We start from the raw sequence: 20,557 nt of genomic DNA, 5'->3' as shown, positions 1-20,557 counted from the left end.
ACGATATCTTATTTTTAGCAAATGTGGCTCAGGAAATACGGAGTTGACCCTACAGTTAAACAATATGTTAATATAATTTACATTAAAAACAGCTTCTTCCCATAGAGATAACTGTCCAATAATAATTGTATTTAAAAGTAAAAAGAAAATTAAACCACACTGCCTTGCCATAGTAGGTCAGTATTGTCACAACCAAGATATTTCACCAAAATATACTTAAATATATGTGCTTTTATGTCAATTTACCCTGTTCTGCCGCAGAATGTGAGTCTGGGAAATAGACACGGTTAATGTTTGTTTGTTTGTTTGTTTGTTTGTTTGTTTGTTTGTTTGTTTTAGTCATCGTTTTAAACAGAATGTTCAAAGCCAAGAATGTTTTCAAGCCGACCCAACATTTTATTTAGCAATATACATTCTTCATAGTAAAGTACAAAGGCTTTTGAACGAGGGGAGGCAGGGACAAATGGAATGTGGTATCACTTCTGTGTTCTATCGAGTGGCGACCTCTACCAGGCTTTCTACTGCAAGGGTGATGTTATTTGGGTCTGGCGTCGCGACAATAATAGAGTGGGAGCCAGCGCAGGCTGCCATGGATCTACTGTATCTCTAGTTTTCCTGTGCAGTGGACACTCTAACCTACTTTTCTTCAAACACGGATACTACTGTAACATACATATGCTTTGCCACCAATAGAGGCCTTTATCAATCAAGGCCTTTATCAATATGTCAGCAAAGGTTTAGTAAATTGGTATTTTCTTGCTGGATCTTGTAAACAAGACACAGGGGAATAGTAATATGCTTTTCCAATGTTTTACCTGCTCTACCACTGCACAGAAATTAGGTATTTCCTTTCAAAAGTGGTTGCCAATTGTTACAGGCAGCCATATCCTGAAAAAAATAGAACTACGCAAACATTCCGTGCAAGGCTTAATCAATTGTTTACCAGATCATTATTTTATGCCTCAGCACATGTAGTGGGACTTCTACGATACCCACATCTGTGGATTCAAACAGCAGCTCTTTTGAACTTGATGGGGGGAACTGATGGATTTGATTAAAAGAAAAAAAGAAATCCAGTCTGGTCTGAATCTAGCATATGACATCCATTTTCATACATTGTAAACACATTTAGTCAACTGATTTTCAGTGACTTGGCGTATAATAATCTGAATTTAATTATCTTTGAAAATCCCATTAAGAATCGCATGCCACTTGTCAATATAGCACTTTTTGTTAGATGAAATTCTTTTCTTCCTCTATTTCCCATTTTTTGTCAAAACACCATTATGGTTGAGTGGTTCAGTAATGTGGTCAGAGTGGCTGTAGCTATGGTAGATCACCACGAATCTACACTGCCACCTTGTGGCAGAAATGAAAAGAAAAACAAAATGTTTTTCTCCTATTGGCACAATTCTCAAATGACACCTTCAGGAGCAAAAAATGGTTACCTTTAAAAATATATAATAATAAAATAAATAAATAAATAAATAAGCATCTTATATCACGTTTTCTAAAAATGGTACTGTTATAGTGTGGTCTTTCTTATTGCTTGTTTTGTTGATTCTGTTTGGCAGAACACCCAGAGGTTAAGCAGCTCGCAGTCGCTGGCCACCCCAGTTGTGTCTGTGACCACCCCCAGCTTGCCCCCGCAGGGCCTGGTTTACTCAGCCATGCCCACCTCCTACAACCCTGCTGGTGAGTCCCCTGTCCCATCCCCTGGGAGGACCGACCAGACGGTCTTAGCCCAGCCTGTTATACTGGTTCTCGCTCTTTTCTCTCTCTCAACATGGTGTGCGATGTCGCGGTGGACGTGTGTGACTGAGACGTCAGTGTGTTTGTGTTATTTTTTTTCAGAGTACTCCCTGAGCAGTGCAGACATCTCCTCCCTGCAGGGCTTCAGCTCTCCTGGGCTTTCTCTGGGCTCCATGTCGGCATGGCAACAGCATCAATTGGGCCAGGCAGCTCTCAGCTCTTTGGTGTGAGTAACACGCTCTTCCAAACACACACCCTTCAGACGCCCCCACACACACGCTTCAGACGCCCCCACACACACGCTTCAGACGCCCCCACACACACGCTTCAGACGCCCCCACACACACACGCTTCAGACGCCCCCACACACACGCTTCAGACGCCCCCACACACACGCATCGCATTAGTATCCGGCGTCCGTGCTCTGTGACATGTAGACGGTTACTGTACAGCATGTCTGTTTGCTAATCGTCACTCCACAAGTAGCCACTGGTCTGTATCACTCTCTCTACAAGATACAAGATACAAGAGTTTTATTTGTCACGGCATACAGGTATACAGTGAAATGCGGGGGGTCTCGCCCGCAACGATGTGCATAATACAAGTAATAATAATAAGAGTCCAACCAATAGAGCGACACAAGTGTGCAATAAACAAGTAAACAAAGTAGGCATATCGGTATCTGTACATGAGCTATTTACAGAGCATGGTAGGACATGCTAGGTCCTGTGGCAGTGCAGTACACTGTTAGCTACGGATGAGGCATTGGGTCTTTATGTACACTGCTATACAATGCTATATTATACAATCTCAAGCTATACTATTCTTAAAGTGACCTTTCCTTCTGTAAAGTGTCCATAGTGTGAGCGTGTGCAGCATGAGTGTGTGTGTGCTCATGTTAAAGTGGCTGCTAGTGTGTGAGCGTGTACAGTGTGTGTGTTGTGTGTGTGCTCATGTGTGCTTGTGCGTGGAGAGTTCAGTGTTCAAGGCTCTGATGGCCTGGGGGAAGAAGCTGAGCCGAAGTCTCTCTGTCCTCGTTACTGGTGCTCGCAGGCGTTTGCCTGACCGCAGCAGCATGAACAGGCTGTTGTTGGGGTGGTGAGGGTCTTTCATTATCCTGCAGGCTCTGGATTTGCACCTCTTGTTGTATAGGACCTGCAGGGTTGGTAGTGCAATACCCGTGGTACGCTCGGCTGAGCGCACCACTCTCTGTAGGGCCTTCTTGTCCTGTGCCGTGCTGTTGCCATACCAGGCAGTGATGTTTCCAGTCAAGATGCTCTCTACAGCTCCGGAGTAGAAGGACTGGAGTATCTTCCCAGATACTCTGAACTTCCTTAACTGTCTCAGGTGGTAGAGGCGCTGCTTCGCCTTTTTTACGACTGAGTCTATGTGTGTTGTCCATGTCAGGTCCTCTGAGATGTGGACCCCCAGGTACTTGAAGCTGCTCACCCTGTCCACGGTAGCCCCGTTTATCCTCAGTGGTGTGTGTCTCCTGCTGTCTCCTCCTAAAATCCACGATCAGCTCCTTGGTTTTACCAATGTTCAGGAGCAGGCTGTTGTCCTGGCACCAGCGTTCCAGTACCTCAACCTCCTCCCGGTAGGCCTTCTCGTCGTTGTCCGAGATCAGCCCCACCACCACTGTGTCGTCCGCAAACTTCACTATGGAGTTGGAGCTGAACTTGGCCACACAGTCGTGTGTGTATAGTGAGTACAGCAGGGGGCTCAGAACACAGCCCTGGGGGGACCCGATGCTCAGGGTGATGGTGTTGGAGGTCTGACCCCCCACCCTGACCGCCTGGGGCCTTTCGCTCAGAAAGTCCAGTATCCAGGCGCTCAGAGCGGAGCTCAGACCCAGCTCGATCAGCTTGTCCACCAGTCTGGTGGGGACTATGGTGTTAAACGCTGAGCTGTAGTCAATGAACAACAGTCTCACATAGCCCCCCTTCTGTCGGTCCAGGTGAGAGAGGGTGCTGTGCAGTACTTGGGAGACCGCATCATCAGTGGACCTGTTTGGCCTGTATGCAAATTGCATAGGGTCCATATCACTGGGGAGGGAGGCACAAATGTGATCCTTGACCAGCCTCTCGAAACATTTCATGGCCACAGAGGTGAGTGCCACCGGTCTGTAGTCATTGAGACCTGTTGGGGAGGGTTTTTTTGGTACAGGGATGATGGTAGACATCTTGAAGCAGGCAGGGACCACTGACTCCGCCAGGGATCGATTAAATATGGCGGTGAACACAGGGGCTAGCTGGTTAGCACAGGACTTAAGTATGCGTCCTGTTATTCCATCTGGGCCAGCAGCTTTTCTGGTGTTCACCTGCATAAATGCTCTTCTCACACTGTGTACCGACAACGAGAGAGCGTCCCTGCCCCCCTGCGGTTGCCCCCCCCTCCACAACAGCCGTTGAGCTAGCGGCGCCACTGTCTACACCAAACCGAGCGTAGAAAGAGTTGAGTTTGTCCGCGAGAGAGGCGTCGCTCCCCATTGAGGGGGCACTGACTTTGTAGTCAGTTATCGTCCTCAGTCCCCGCCATAAGCCTCTCTGATTCAAGATTCAAGATGATTTATTGTCATGTGCACAGTTTAACAGACAGTTTGCCGTACAATGAAAAACGTACTATGCTAGTCCGCCCTTCACACAAAATCACACACATCACACAATCACACAATAGAATGAACAACTTAAATAAAAACGAATGCTAAAAATAAGGAGATCTTAAAGGGGACATGCATTGCTATTCCTAGCACTATTTGGGCAACTTTACACAATTCCTGTGAGTCTATGGAACACCTCTGTAAGGTTTTATTCAAAAAAATTCATTGTTTTATATTTCTAATCAAGTACTCAAAAGCCAAATTTTTCTCACTTTGGATTTCAGGCTGTGTTGGCCTGGCTCCGCCCATAAGTACTTTGAGTGACAGTCATCCACACAGTCTGCGAGTGGCAGACAGAGAGATAGAGAGAGACTGAGGGGGATACTAATTAATTTCGCCTCGCGGGGGCATAATCCCACGGGACAATGCATTGGTAACTTGTTTCAAATGACAATATATACCTCTGTGATTATTATTGTACGGATCTGAATACGGGCGTGCGCGTGGGAGCATGCGCAAAGATATTACAGATAGTGCTCCCGACTCGAGGGAGAGAGAGAGAGGGAGAGAGAGAGAGAGAGAGAGAGAGGGAGAGACAGATAGATAGAGAGAGGGAGAGAGAGAGGCTCTCCCCGAGTCCCCCTGCATCGCGACTCGAAGCGCGCACACGCACATGCGGGCTCTCGGAGCGATCTCTCTTCTCTCTCTCTCCCTCCCTCTCTCTCTCCCTCTCTCTCTCTCTGTCTCTCCCTCCCTCTGCCTCCCGTTTGAGGAAGTGTCAGGTTTCACTGTGCGCTATAGAGGGGGCGTTAGTTATGCAGATCAGTACCCTATTCACGTCAGGGAGCGGGTCAAATCAGAACAGCTTAGTTGAGTGAGGGAGGATCTTGTGAACTCGAGACTAGACTGATGAGTCAATATGATAATTAGAGACACAGACCCATTGATACTAACTCCTATTACTATAAAAACATGCTAAACACAGAAAAAAGCCATTTATAATGCATGTCCCCTTTAAGTTAAAAAGAAACGGTAGAAGATATATATATACAAGACACGAGTGAGTAACATTAAAGCCCCCTTTGCTGATGTTGTTCTCCACAGGGGTGGCGGTCACCTACCTCAAGGCTCCAACCTCTCCATCAACACCAGCCAGAACATAAACATCAAGTCGGAGCCCATCTCCCCGCCGCGGGAGCGCCTCACCCCCTCCGGCTTCCCCACTCAGCAGCAGCAGCACCAGCATCAGCATCAGCAACAGCAGCAGCAACAGCAGCAGCAGCAGCAGCAGCAGCAGGTGTCCAGCCGGCAGGATCTGGGACGTTCGCCCGTCGACAGCCTCAGCTCCTCCTGTAGCTCGTACGACGGCAGCGACAGGGAGGACCACCGGCCAGACTTCCACTCCCCACTGGGGCTGGGCAGGCCCCCCGCCGGCCCAGAGGACAGGGAGAGCCCGTCGGTCAAGCGCATGCGCATGGACACGTGGGTGACATAGAGAGAGTCACCGGGCAAGAGCCCCCGGTCACCAGCCAGTCGAGAGGGAGAGGGAGAGGGAGAGAGAGAGAGAGAGAGAGAGAGAGAGAGAGAGAGAGAAAAAGAGATGTGGCGATGAAAAGGGGAGGAAGGATCCTTAGAGCTATCATTATGATACTATTATTTAACTCCATTTCATTTTCTAAGACTGAGTGGCAAATGTAATTAAAATAATCAAGTGTCCAGACATATCTAAAGTAAATACAATCTCACATTGATAAGAAAAAGAAAAAACTCAATTAGCTGGACTGACTTATATGCACAAGCAGACGCTATCAGGTACTTGGTGCAAATCCGAGAATGTTTGCAGGAGTTTGATGTTCAAAGAGAATAGTTAAAAACGATAGATTTATAGATTATTGTAGTCACTGGTCTAGTCTGGCACTTACATGTAGTTACTGTTTTTGCTGTTGTGGTTGCAAGTTGCGAACAATCAAAGAATGTTGTGTTGCTTTCTGGCTGAGGGCCCCTACTTATGATGTTCCGCGCAAGAACTCACATTTCAAAATTGAGCTCTAACAATACAGGAAACGTTGTCTCGAGTGGCCTCTTCCAATTGATTAAATCAGTTGATTAGGCATTTTTAAAGAACATAGAGATAACACTTAACATTATACAGGAGTTACCGTACCGGTCATACATATTTTACAACAGTAGAAGCTACCTTGCTGTATAAATGAAACAATAATGTTGGAGGTAAAAAAAAAATAAAAAAAAATAATAATAATAAAAAAAGGAAATGGAAAAAGAATTTATTGCAATAATAACATAACATTCATTTTATAACTTAAAAGAATATGATATATAATGTGCAATTAAGATAATGAGAAGTTGTCCAGTTGAACTGGTGAGAAAATCAAGATATTCACGTTTGTGCAACAATTCATGGGTAATTTAAGCCAAAGCTCTGTTTTCTTTCCTGTTGTTTTGTATAGTAGCTCTGGTTTCCTAGCAATTCTTTCAAATGCATCTTTTTTCCATCATAGTTTTATTTTTTATTGTGCTTTATTACAAACGATGTAAAGTCATGTAAACCAGATCTTGAATCGATATCTAAAGCCATGAACACTCGCTGTTCTGTTTGTATAATTGAGAATTTGAGCCAAACACTTTCTTTTTGTTATGTAAATAGCAACTTTAATATATATCACCTTGGTGTGAGTACATAATGTATTGTACTATTCACCGGTTTTGAGAAAAGTATATTTTTGTGGATTTCAGCCAAGTTTACAAGGATAGACCCTTAAAAAGTAGAGTATTCACTGGTTAATATTTGATATTTTGTTAATTTTACTGTAACCTCTTCTAAATTTAATTATTAGCATTATCATCCAAGTGTTTTTTAGTTTTTTTTTTCAGTTTCAGACAGTAGTTTTTTTCGGGTCATTTTCCCTTTAATAGTGGTGATTGTTTGTCCTTTAGAAATTGTAATTACAATGCTATAAGGTTGAAGTTCCACTATTTCTTATTTTGTGAAGGATAATCGCAAAGCTAGAGGAAATAGGGTGTCCTCCCTCCTATTGTGTTAGCTAAACCTGCAGTTGCTGAACACACTGCCAACATCACAAACCCAAGGTCCCGACTCGGCATTGAAGAGAAAATCTTTTGTTACTTGCGTGTAGTAGCTCAAAACCGAAAGACTCGCCATACCTCACGAGCAGTTTCAACAACGCTATCGATAGTAGAATTTAAGTGGTAAAGCAGCATAGAATACGGCAAGAGGCGTTCCTCTGACCTACGGGGAGACTTGTTCATGTCCGTTCGTTAAGTTGTTGTAAATATCACGTCCAAAAGTACAAAAATTCATCCTTTTAGTTAATTGGTTCCAGAAAGTACACTTTGTGTCCACAATGCTCCATTACAAGCAGGAGAAGGTGACATATAACCTGAGGGCATTGATGTTTCTATTAGAGGGAGATTGGAGGTGAGGCTGTACCAGTCTTGGGTGGAGGAGACACAGGCATCTGTTACAGGGGGGGGGGCTCTGTCTTACATTCAACTCCATCCTCGTGGAAGCAAAAGGATTCAGCAGCTAAATCATAAGAGAACAATGTGACGCCATTGACTTAATCTCACTGCTGAATTGCACACATTTGTATGAGAAGTTTGCTGTATGAGAAGAGTATCACTCTGCATTCGCCACACTGTCTTGTGTGCGTCTTAACCGTCGAGCATAATTATTCTCTCACCCCCCCGCCCTCCCACTGGTCCCAGAGCAGCAGGTGATACTAGCCCACGATGATCTATGCAGTTCCCCCCCCCCTCACTCATTTTTCGCCCACCCCCCCCAGACGCAGTCGCATACCTAAAGTCACAGAACGGGTTCGGTATATAAGATGTCATAGCGGGTCACACTTAGTCTGAAAAGCATTATAATATGAATATTATGAACTAAGTGTGGCTTGAGCGGATGAAACGTAGACTGAAGTGCCACAACCGGTTCCCAGTCGCACAAACCTATTGAATTGAGACAGATTCGGATGGACACTAGACACCTCCACTTTCACATTCAGTTGTCGACTTGAATTATTAACGTTGTCCATTTATAGTAAACGCCATTGTATTCCAAATTAACAGAGCAGGTGAAAACAGCAATAATACAGGACTGTACAACTACAATAATCACCTCATAATTACCCGCACACACTTAGCACTTAATAGCATATCAGGGAATTTTTCTAGTGTCTCTATTGACTGTATTATGCACAGTTAGGAAATGCCTTATCCCAAAGAAAATACAGAAGCGACTCTTTACATTCACCTCTACGGAAAGATGTGAAACAATACAGAGATCTCTCTCTAACTCTACCAAACCATGCCCTCCCCCCCACCGTCAGATAAAGATTCAAACAAGAAAACGTCTCGGGGAATGCAATGTGATACGCTTGCTCTTTTGGTCTATGTACTGTCTAAATGTGCACAACTGATGAATGTGAAAGAGAAGGGTTCAAGTAATCAACGTTAAAAAAGCGAAAATTTTAGAGGACTTTCTTCACGTCGCTGTGCAAGAGTAGACAACGCTTTGCTTTGTGGCTTTTATACACAGATTTATGTGTTTGGTAAATGTTTGTAGTTGATAGTTCACTATAGCTGGAAAAGCTGTTTTCCGGTTTGAGCGTTCAGACCGTTTTGGCGGCACAAGCTGGTCTTTGTTGCCATGAATGGAATTAACTTGTTGAAAAGAAATCTGAGAGAGATTTTACGTTCATTTGCATTTTATTTCCCTTGAATGTGTTGTTTTATCTCCATCATACAATAAATAATCTAGTGAACTTTTTATTAAACAATTAAGATACTATGCTAGAGAAATTGTTGTACAAATTTGTATTCTACATTCACAAAAGTACAAAATATTGGCTTTTACTGTGTAATTTAGGTTATCTAGCTTATTCTGTATAAAAATGAAGTGAACAACTCTTACATATAATTTGTCCTCCTGTGAATTCCCAAACAATAGAGACTTGTCAACTTAATTAAACACCTCAATGTATGCTCAATCAGACGTCCACGTCCTTCATGTTGGGCAGATACCAAAGTGTTGTTTATTGACCATGTGCATCATCTACACTGAAACCAGTGCCTTTAGCAGCGAATTGTAAATGGACTGCATTCATATAGCAGCTTTTATCCAAAGTGCTTTACAACTTGTGCCTCACATTCACCCATTCATGGCAGAGGCGACCATGCAAGGCACCGAGACCTGCTCATTGAGGAGCAGTTAGGAGGTCACGTGTCTTGCTCAAGGACACCTCGACACGCTGCCCGGAGCAGCCGGAATCGAACCCGGGAACCTTCCGATTACCAGACGACCGCTCTACCTCAGCCACTGTCGCCCCTATTTGTATAACTCGTATAAAGACTACACAACTGATTTTTTACATCGTCGACAAACTAGTCTGGGAGCTATATATAGCTCCCATATATTAATATATATATATATATATATATATATATATATATATATATATATATATATATATATATATATATATATATAATGGGAAAAAGTATATTTAGTCTCAAATTTAACATATATGATATGTTCATAGACGTTTCTGTGAAATCTACCGCCTTCATCGGGGCGGCAGTAGGTTTGACAGCAGACAGTGAACCTAGATGAGGAGGCCTACCAACTACTGTAGCCTATCTCGCACCTGTTCTGAAAGAGCTGTCAGGGAACGGCAGATGTCATCGTCTCGCCCACTTCCGACCAGACAGCCGTATGACCAAGCTTGACAGCAGGCATCAGCAACACCTGTGGTGCTTCTAATGAAAGTGGCAGTATTTCACTGCCAAAAACGTCAAGGTAAAAAAAAAGTCATACTAGTCTATAGTGTCTTAAAATACCATTGCCTGGCATAGACTGGTGGGCTAACGCTGCTGTTCTAGAGTGTGTCTCTTTCTATTTTTTATGGCCCAGGACAGTCAAACCAGTGTTTCAGTATCAAAACCGGGCTTATTCGCCAAGTACGTTACTCACGAAAGGCATTTGGCTTGGTGCTCGCTCACACAAGGAAGACAAAAACACATCTAGAATGAGTTTTCAAGTTTTGTTTTATTTGTCACAGGAAGGGTCACATTTCATTACATGTACATTATAGTGAAATGCTTGGTTCTGTATGACCCTCCTAAGATTGTGCTTCATACAGTATATTGTATACAAAATATATACAATATACAAAACGAAATGCTAAAATGAGGTAGAGGTAGTGCAAATTTGTAAGAATAAATTGATAAAATATGGTGTAATGTTAAAAAGTGTCTAAAGTGAATGAATATAGAAATATAGAAATAAAATGTTTTGATTGAATATTAAAGTGAAAGTGTATACAAAGGGAGGTATTGTGCAAATGCAGTGGTGGGGCAAAGGGTTAAGCATCAGAGAAGAGTCACTGCTGTACAGAATAACACAGTTGTGGGAGTGTTCCAGTTCAGTTGTTAATGAGGAATACGGCTCAAGAGGAAACTGTTATATTATCGCATAGCTCCGCTCTGCGTCTACTGCAATACTCTTCCATATCAGTATTAGCACTGAATACATCTTCACATGCACCTTTACATACCTCATCTGCCTGGCCACACCCCCATCCACTCCTCTACATTAGCAGGGGTGTGGTCATACTAACAGCTCCTTCTTTAGTTTTCACCACGTCAAGTGCCTGCATGTACCACACTTTGAGATTGCTGAAATATTGAAGAAAGGAATAGGAGCTACGATGAAGGAGCTACGTTGACATTATATCTTTGTTTTCTCTTTCACTATTTTCGAGGAAATACAGCGATAATGTTTTCGCCACTGGGGTGTCTAGAAGATGATGATCATTCTGACCTCCACCGGCATTTTCGTATTAGGGGCTCGCGTCGCTGGCCTAATCCCCACCTGCATTCATCCAAGCTGCAGCTGGACAGGTATTACCTCCGCTGCTGCAGTTGGACTTTGCTTGAGAGGCGCTCGGCTGTTGTGAGAGCTAGCTGCCTCTCCGGGTGAGTGATGGTTTTGATATGCGAGCGCCAGTTGTGTTGCTATGGGGGGAATGGCTACACGACTTACGAAAGCCGGCTCCAGGCTGGTACCCTTTTTGCTGCCTCTTAGCGGCGTGGAGAGGGTTCTGGTTTGACGCCCACGCTACATGAGCCCCTCATCGGGAGCTCTATTTGCCTGGGACCGTGTCCGAATCTGTGGTTCAAACCCCCGGATCTCTGGACGAACGGATACTCTCTGTCGCCGTGTGAGGCCCCACCTTTCAAGATGAAAGTCACCCAGCGCGAGGGAAGTGGAGTTGGTGTTTCGTTATAAGAATTTCTCCACACTCTAGTTGGCTGCAGCCCATGAGGGAATTGTGCCGGCACCGCTGTGTCTGTTAATGACCGTTCTGAAAACTGTTGACTTCTTTCCTTTTCTCTCTTCGGATGAGGAGAGGGACAGACAGCGGCTGTCTGAAGTGTTGGCCTATATTGTGTTCTCTCGTTGTACAAGTTTCGGTGATAGCTGCTTGGCTTGCGTTCTAGCTGGGTTGTGCTACCTGTTAGCCATTTAGCTGTTAGCTGCGGCGCTAGCTCTGTATGCTTGCTCGGCTGGGAACGTTAGCCTGATGCTACCAGTTAGCCTGGAGTTAGCTGTTAGCTTATGCTACATCGTTGAACATTAGCCTTGAGAATAGCAGGCCATAACACCCTGACTGCGACATCATCTTTGACAGAGGATGTAGTCGGCCCTACACCATGATCGGCTGTTGGAGGGGGGCGTCTTAGTTTCTTTTGCCCCACCAGCGAGGACTTTCGTCAACGTGGAGACCAGTGTTGCGGTCCTCTCAGCCTGCGTTCATCGGTGCAGGTAAGGGTCCTTTGGACACTTAACGCCTCTTCCTTCCTTCCCTTCTGAATGTTTTGTAATAAAGATGTTTTTTTCCAAAACTTATGTTGCTTAACTACATTTGGGGATGCGACATGTGTTGTATGTGAATTGTCTTGATCGCTGGTATAGCTTTATCTCTACCTAGAAAACGCTGTTGTTTTTTACGTGAGTAAAAATGAACTGGTTTTGTGTATGATGAGAAGTTGTGTGTTTATGTAACGTTAGGCAACGTAGTTGAGCTCACAACTGGCTGGGTTAATAACCCTGCAAAGCTATGCATAGTGGCATATGATCGAGGGGTGAGTCCCTCTCTCAGCTTGTGATGACAATAAACAGGTGGCGTGTTCACATATTAACAGGGCTGTACCTGTTCAACCGAGTCGTATCGGGGGTAAGGTGGTGAGGGGTGCTCCCCCCGGTTTTCCCCTGGGCCCCCCCCTCCCCTCAAAACCAGATTTTGTTTACAATATATTGTTTCACTATGTTTGTGGGGATACGGTGTAACCCCTCAGCTTCTGCTGGGCTTGTGCTCCTGCTTAGAGAAGCAATATTTTTTTGTGTGTCTTCTCTCGTTATGAAAAACGGCGTTCCTCTTACGGTAGTGAGAGTGTACCTTTGCCTTTTTTGTTGTGATGGAGGGTTGTGTGTGTTGTTAAGATCTACAACTGGGTTAGGTGTTGGCATACAGAAGTCACATGTGTAAGCTCTTGTACCGGGGCCCTTAAAGGGGCCCTCTCTTGGTCTGTGTTTTTCTTCCTTTTTAAAAATTCAGATGGCAGGTTCGCACATGAGTCTATGTGAAGCTGTTAACACTTCATGTAGCACGGTATGACTGGTGTCATGGCTCTGCTTTGTCATTGCATCGTATCAGGGGTGAGGGGTCATGAGGGGGTGAAATGGTAAAACCTTCCTCCCCTTTTTTCTGATTGGTCAGGGGTCAAAACCTCCTGTCCTTTGGGCTTCCTGTCACGTTGCTGGATCAGCGCGTCACAGGGTAGGGAGGGGGGGGGGGTTCCTGGTCCCACGCCATATTGGGCGGTGGGCCACGGAATTCCCCCCGCCATAGAGTACGTCACTGGGCACGTTTCTATTGGTTAGACTTCCGTGAGTTATTCAGGCTCCATGTTGTGGACCTCTGTTACAGGGAGTTTCAGAGCCTCCTCCTCAGGGAGTTTCAGAGCCTCCTGTGAGTTCAGACCCTCCCTCTCAGTGAGGGAGCCTCCTCAGAGTTTCAGAGCCTCCTCCTTAGATTGTCAAGGTGAGTAGAACTTAAAAAGAAGTTCTGCTCTGTTGTATGTGTATTGAGCTTGGTGGGTGATGCAACGCAGTAGAGACGATTTGTTCTTCTGCTCTGCTCCCTACTAGTAGTGTGTATATTGGATCAGAGCCTCCTCCTCAGGGAGTTTCAGAGCCTCCTCCTCAGGGAGTTTCAGAGCCTCCTCGGTGAGTTCAGAGCCTCCCTTTCAGTGAGGGAGCCTCCTCAGAGTTTCAGAGCCTCCTCCTCGGAGAGTCCTAGTCCAATTGTTACATAGCTCAATGTTGCAATATGTTTTTTCAATTTATTGCTCACGTGGGAAGTCTCTGGGGGTTCCCCGTCCCCTCCTTTATGGAGCAGGTTGACAGGGTATTGTTTAGGGAGTTCCCTGACTCCTCCCCTGTAATGGTCTGTTGAGTCATGGGTTTCCCCCTGTCATAGGGTACGTCGCTCCCCGTCCCCTCTTTTATGGAGCATGGTTGACGGGGTGTTGTTTTCCCTCAGCCGCGTCGTATGGGACCCATGTCCGTATTATTTTCTGTGAAAAAAGCGGCTTCTTGTCGTTCTCCCAGGCGGCTTGGAGGAACGGTATCTGGGTTCTTGTTAAAATGTCCATTGATATGTTTTGGGTCTCGACGTGTACATAGTGCTGGCCCTGGGTGCTTCTGATAGGAACCACATATGGGCTTGCGCGCCTTGGTTGCTCATCATTGAAACAGCATTTTTATGGGGCAACTGGGATGGAGTTTGTCTCTTCCGAGCGCCAGTGTACTAGGCTTGTCTCGATGAATTCTTGTTCATATTTGGGGGATGTTAACAGAATAGACCAAAGCATTGGTAGAGGGGTCTCACCCCTGCGCGGTACGAAGGGGACCGTCTGGGTGGCGCCCTCTATAATGTATTTTTTTCTTTTTTATCCACTTTTTCTCCCATTTTTCTATATTTTTCTCCCATCCCAATTTCGTATCATCCAATTCAACCCTCCCCTGTCACGAACGCTGTTTCTTGCCTCCCACAAGCCGGCTGCAATGTGGACTAAGTCATACATAGCACAAGTCCCCTCCGGTACTTGAGGTAACAGCAGTCGCATCTTTTCACCTGCGCAGCTTGATCTCTCAGCGGCGAGGAGTAACGCGTGGGAGGCTCACGCTGCCCCCGACACTTCCTGATTCTACTGCGCAGGCGCACCAACCGACCTGTAGGAGTCGCTGTCCACAACGCCCGATCCCCACCCATCAGTTTCCCACCCCCTAATACGCCAATGTGTATTAGTATGAACGACCAGCTAAACTGAAAGCAATGTGGAGCGCTGGGCTCGAACAGGCAAGCCCAGCGTCTCCGTCATTCGTGGCGAGCGCCTTGCCCACTACGCCATGTAGCCGCCCGCGCCCTCTATGATGTTTTGGATCGACGCGCGTACCTACCCCCCTCTTAGGACTGGGAATGGCGGCGTGACTAGGACACAGGACTGGTTCTGTTCGCGCCGGACCAGGTCAGTTAACCCATTGTCCGCCGGGGCGCAGATCTGCTGTTCTGGTACCCCGAAGGACTTTGTGGTTTTCCGGGGGGACAATGCCGGGTCGGCCCGGGCGTCACAGGGATTGATATCATGGATGTGTGTGTCATATGTATGCCACTACGAGTTGCCCTTCAACAGTTATGTGCTTGGTCCATACTGTGTTGTACCTTGTGCTGTGTTAGGGGGCCTGGTCCTTCTCCATTTGTTTTCACCCCTCCCTCCCCCTGCTGGGCGGGGATGGGAGGGGGCTGTCGAGGAGCTTTTTCTGTTGAACCCCTCTGGCATCCCTGTGTAGGTCCCGGTCCGCCGGGCCCAGGTCCGAACTCGTTCTCGTCGACCTGTTGGCCTGGGTTAACCCTTTAAAAACTGAAACACTTGTACTGCCTGTATAGCCGGTGTATACGCGCAGTTATGTTTCTGAGTTTTTTCTTGGTGGGTTAAAGGAACAACCGCCTCCTGTTAAACTAAACATAGGGGGGTGGTTGGTTCCCTGGTGTGTTGGTAGCAGAGTCGACTCTCGGGTTGAGGCCGGGCTTGACCCCGTCTGCCTGTGAGTGTGCCCCTGCACCTTTCATGACGTCTGCCAATTGTGTCAGCCTTCTCTTGAACCTCGACCCCGCTGGAGGAGTCGGGTTTGTGGAGGTTGCGACATGGTGCACAGCATTCCGAACGCCCCTTCCGCCGGGGTACTGTTCTCACAGTAGACTAGTCCGCAGTGCTCCGGGCACAGGTTGAGTTATGCTCTTGGGGCCTGTTGCCTGGATTGAGGGATCAACCTCTTTGGGGGTTGTCTCCCCGGCGCGCCGACTGGCCCTGCAGTGTTGTGGGGGTGTAGCCTCTTGTGGAGTGCTTCAGAGCGGCGTGCCAAGGGGGGAAGGGCCTGCTCTTGGTTTGGGCCCTGTCCGATACGCTGGCGATGTGGGGGGTGGTGTCACCAGTGACCGTCTGGTGGGGTCCCGATGCTACGGCATCGTTGGCCTCACCGGGCCCCCTTTTTCAGGGGGTCCTGGCCCTCAGGTTGTTCCTAGGGCTGGGTCCTCCTCCGCACTCCGCTGCTACGGCCTTGCCACAGGGTTGGGTTCTTGACCTTGTTGGGAGCTTTGACGGGGGTGTTTTGCTTCCTGTCCGTTCCCTGGTGGCATGTGGGATATGCGCCTGAGTGGTCGCGGGTCCTTCTGTGTGAAGGTAAGTCCCACGGTCTGCTCACCCTGTGCATTTTGAGGTGCTAAACCCTCTTCGCACAGTCGGATCCGATTCCCTCCCGTCCTCCTCTAGGGAGGTCCAGGGGGCTCGGGTCCTCCCCGGTTCTGATGGTTGTGGGGGGCCTCAGCGGGTACATCTGTCAAGCTTCCGCTCTGCTCAGCTCCTGTGTTCCACTACGAGCAGAGCGTAAGCTATACGATATATATAACATACGGTTATTCTATAACCATAGTTATATGAGTATAGCGAGCGCTCTGCTCAGACTCACTGAGGGCCCCGTGGTCTTCGCCTTCGGTGGTGAAAGACTTGGGAAGGAGCTGATGGTGTGGCCACGACCCTGCTTATGTAGAGGAGCGGATGTGGCCAGGCGGATGGGTGTGTGCATGTGGAGAAAATTATTCATTATTAGACTGGATAAAGGGACAGTTCCACTATGAACAGAGCACTTGCTATACTCATATAACTATGGTTATAGAATAACCGTATGTTTTTCATTGATGTGACATACTATAAAATCTGTTTTACAGTGCAATTAAATAGTTCTGGATTACTGTTACTGTACAGTTCAGTCATCTTTACCTTCTGTTTGGTATCCACAGTTTAAAACCTGACAGTCTTCCCTCTTGTCTGACTGACACCCACTCTTAATGGTTTATATGGTATATCAGTAAACACAATGGGTTTGATAAGCAATTGTTATCGATTGGACCCCACAGAGATGTAAATATTCTATTCGAATCCAGGTACTTTCTGTGTCGAGTTGGCATGTTCTCCCTTTGTCTTTGTGGGTTTCCTCCAGTTTCCTCCCCGCAACTGACTGGTGTTTTACAGTTCAGACCGATCTGGTACAGTAGCTCTGACTGGGGTTTTACAGTTCAAACATACACAACCTCCATCAGAGGAGAGGATAAAGGCTCTGTCGGGCAGCTGACCACATCTCCTCATCACACACAGATGACCAGTGTTATGGAAAATATTAAAGGACAAAAGATGAGCCGTTGTATAAATCATTCTGAGTCGAGTTATTAAAAAATAGAAAGCAGTTTAATTATTTCCTTTGTGGCCACAGCAGAAAGGACAGTTTACAATCAGAGACAACATGTTCACACACAAGCGTCTGACCATAATGTGACCAAGAGGTCTGGTCAGACCATCCATTATACACAGAAATAGACGTAACATTATACATCAGATATGATGATGAAAGTATAAACAAACTGGGTTCTCAGTAGGGGAAGTAATAACACCACCTTGCTTTGGCTGGCTAGGCAGCGAAAATATAACATTGAAGTCTTAACAAGAGACACACACACTGTAGTAGTTATCTGAGCGTATTAACCCAGTCAAGTTGTACAATGATAAAATATGTATGATATCTCAACACAGATCTATAATGACATGATAATATTTCCACGACACCAGATACACATTTCACACAGGTTCAAGTTGAAGAAGTTTAATTTTAATGTACTGAATGATACAGGTACTTAAATTAATGTTCAATTCATCAAGACATTTACAGACATACAAATATACAGTACTATGTAAGAAAAAAGCATCAAGTCATGTTTATCATTTTGGACTAAAATAGAGGAATGTTGCTCAAGGTTATAAAATGCAGTTGTGCGCACTATGAACCGGGATTTGATTGAATAAGCAACACATTTTACAATGACGATGTGTATTGCGGTGGACAATAACAGAGAATGTGAAGTTGAACACCTTGTGAGAATGGTTCATGTTTAACATAGCTTTAACATTAGTTCAACATTAATAAAGTAGTCAAAACGTGGGCCAAAATAATAGCAACTTCACATTCACATAGCATTAGTTGGGTGTTTACAGGGAATATTAGCTAACATGCGTCAGCTAGCTAACGTTAGGTTAGTGCAGAACTAGCCCCCAGCTGCAATCCCGGAGCTAACGTTAGCTCACCACTAAAGCCACTAAATAGCAAAGGTGCCCCGGCCCGGCCTAAGGTACTTACATTTTCACTGAAAGACATATTTGGGGACTTCCGGGCATGACGAGTAACTAGGAGGTCGCACATTTTAGGCTCAGCTGCTAGCATGTAATTTAATCCTACAAAACGAATCAAAATATCACTCAAAGTCGCGCAGTATATGTATAAGAATATCCGGAATCAAAATGTCAGGAAAAAACGCTAAAGAAAAAGCAAAGAAGGATAAAAAGAAAGCTGAACAGTCGGAGGTGGAGGAGACTAGCAGCGCCACCAAGTCAGATCAAAAGATGGCTAACGTACACGAGGACGTCGACGAATCAGATGATGAAAAGTTAAGTCCAGACAACCAAGATATCATGAAAGCCATACTGGCTATGAAAACTGGACTGTATAAGAAATTCGACAAAATGCAAATAACAATTACGGAAATAAAGAAACAGATACAAGATTGCATAAGCCGCATAGAGCAGACTGAACAACGGATTTCTGACGCGGAGGACAACGTTAATAAGCTAATACCAAAGGTCAGCACTCTGGAGAACACCGTTAAAAGCCTTCTCGACAAAGTGGAGGACTTGGAATGCAGGAGTCGAAGAAATAACATCAGGTTGGTGGGGCTACCGGAGAAGGCAGAGGGCCAGGATGCAACTACATTTTTGGAGAAATGGTTACTGGAGGCTCTGAATATTGAACCACGAGAGGGCTTAGTATTGGAGCGTGCTCATAGAATCGGCGCGCCACTCGACTCTCAACGCCCAAGAACCCTAATCATGAACTTCATGAACTTCAAGGACAGAGAGAGAGTACTGAGGGCAGCTAGGACCAAGGGACAGGTCCTTTATAATAACGAGCCGGTTCGTCTTCACATAGACCTCTCTGCAGGTGTGCACAAGAGGCAGCGCGGATACTACGAGGTGCGGAGGAAACTGAGAGACAGGGGGATCCACACGCACCGAATCATCTTTCCACAACAAGAGAGCCCGCACCTTTCAAACTCCGGCGGAGGTGGACAAGTTTATCCGAAGCATTTGATTTATTGAGACGGGCTCGGCGTTGGAAGGCTCCGAAAGGAAAGTAACAGTCATACTAAGCCTACTGTATTCTTATAAATGAATATATAAATGACGTTATAAAAATAGCCATTTCCACGAAATGAGGCGTGATTGGACTATGACTGTTTAGTTTTCCTCTGATTTTTATTTGTATTCTTATTTGGACAGGACTGAGTCTAGTTCAACGGACAAAATCAGCACTGGTTTAGACTTTTCCTACAACGCATTGCGGACTCTGGGGCAGGCTACAAACGTTTAACTTTTTACATTTTCCTCGTCTCCCAGCCTGCGTGTGCGCGTTCCAGGGCCCTCATTCATCAACGTGGCGTAGAAAATGTTCTATTTCCACACGTAAGCACAGAATTTAGAATCAGTGCACGCACAAAAAAAAAGGGATTTACCACACGTGCGTACGCAGGTTCTACGCACACCTGTCATGATAAATATCACCTTGGCCCTGCGCCGAGGCTCGTGCACACTTTCACGTATTTGCATACCAAAACCGCCCCGATTAACCATATACGGTAATGGACACCCCCATGAAATGTGGAAGAATGGACGTGTTATGAGACAGGCTGACAGACGTGTACACGTACGGTGATGTCGGATATGATATCTATTAACCATTGCTGCATGGGCAGCGCAAACACTAATAAAGACCGTGCTGGAATATGACTGCCTTTTTCCGTTTTGTTTGATTAATACCCAGGGATTAAAGTTCTCCTCAATTTTATTCCAAATCGCGACGGATTTTCCGTAAATTTTCTACCTGCTGCTGATGATTTCTAGAGGCATACAATCTATTTTGATGTCAGTATTGGGTAGCCTATATAAACAATAATACGAGAGCATATACAAGAACAATGAATCTTACTGCCATGTATGATGTAGCAGATACGCCATGTGTAGCCTGCCTATATGTGATCAATACAAACATGAACTTGAATTCCATCATGTCTGTGTGCGGGTCACTGCGGGAACTCACAAGGCTGTTGTCACAATGTAAATAAGAACGTGCACTGAAAAGTTACAGTATGTAGTTGGTTGATTATTTGTATGACAGTCAGTAAACCCTTGCAAAAAGTATCAGTTTTATTTAATGAATTGAAAACATGCAGCATAAGCAGTTCAAGACTACACTAGATATGTTATGTGTGATTAGTATTTAGAAAAAATTAAAGCTAGTTTGAGCTTAGGAGGAAGACAAGTTAGAGAAACTCGTTTGGCTGAAATGTGGGGTGAGGGGAGATGTACAGTGTGCATGGGCTTTAGGTTAGTAGGGGGTGGGGGGTGGGTGTTTTTTCCTGTTGTGTTTTATTATATTTT

General features: G+C 45.5%; 1 protein-coding gene across 4 annotated transcripts in view; it reads left to right on the top strand.

The window, feature by feature from the left end:
- The window catches only part of mef2aa (myocyte enhancer factor 2aa), a 185,979-nt gene extending 176,598 nt beyond the window's left edge, over window positions 1-9,381 (top strand). For all 4 annotated transcript variants that reach the window (XM_084335430.1, XM_084335428.1, XM_084335431.1 and 1 more), the window contains 3 exons: window positions 1,575-1,695; window positions 1,855-1,978; window positions 5,456-9,381. In XM_084335430.1, coding sequence (XP_084191556.1) covers window positions 1,575-1,695; window positions 1,855-1,978; window positions 5,456-5,846 — 636 coding nt within the window. In that variant the 3' untranslated portion in view covers window positions 5,847-9,381. The remainder of the gene's footprint in view (window positions 1-1,574; window positions 1,696-1,854; window positions 1,979-5,455) is intronic.
- Window positions 9,382-20,557: the final 11,176 nt, after the last annotated feature.

This window comes from Notolepis coatsorum, assembly GCF_963971535.1.
Source record: "Notolepis coatsorum genome assembly, chromosome: 18".
Classification (NCBI taxonomy): Eukaryota; Metazoa; Chordata; class Actinopteri; order Aulopiformes; family Paralepididae; genus Notolepis; species Notolepis coatsorum.
This window is presented reverse-complemented; position numbering and strand designations above follow the sequence as displayed.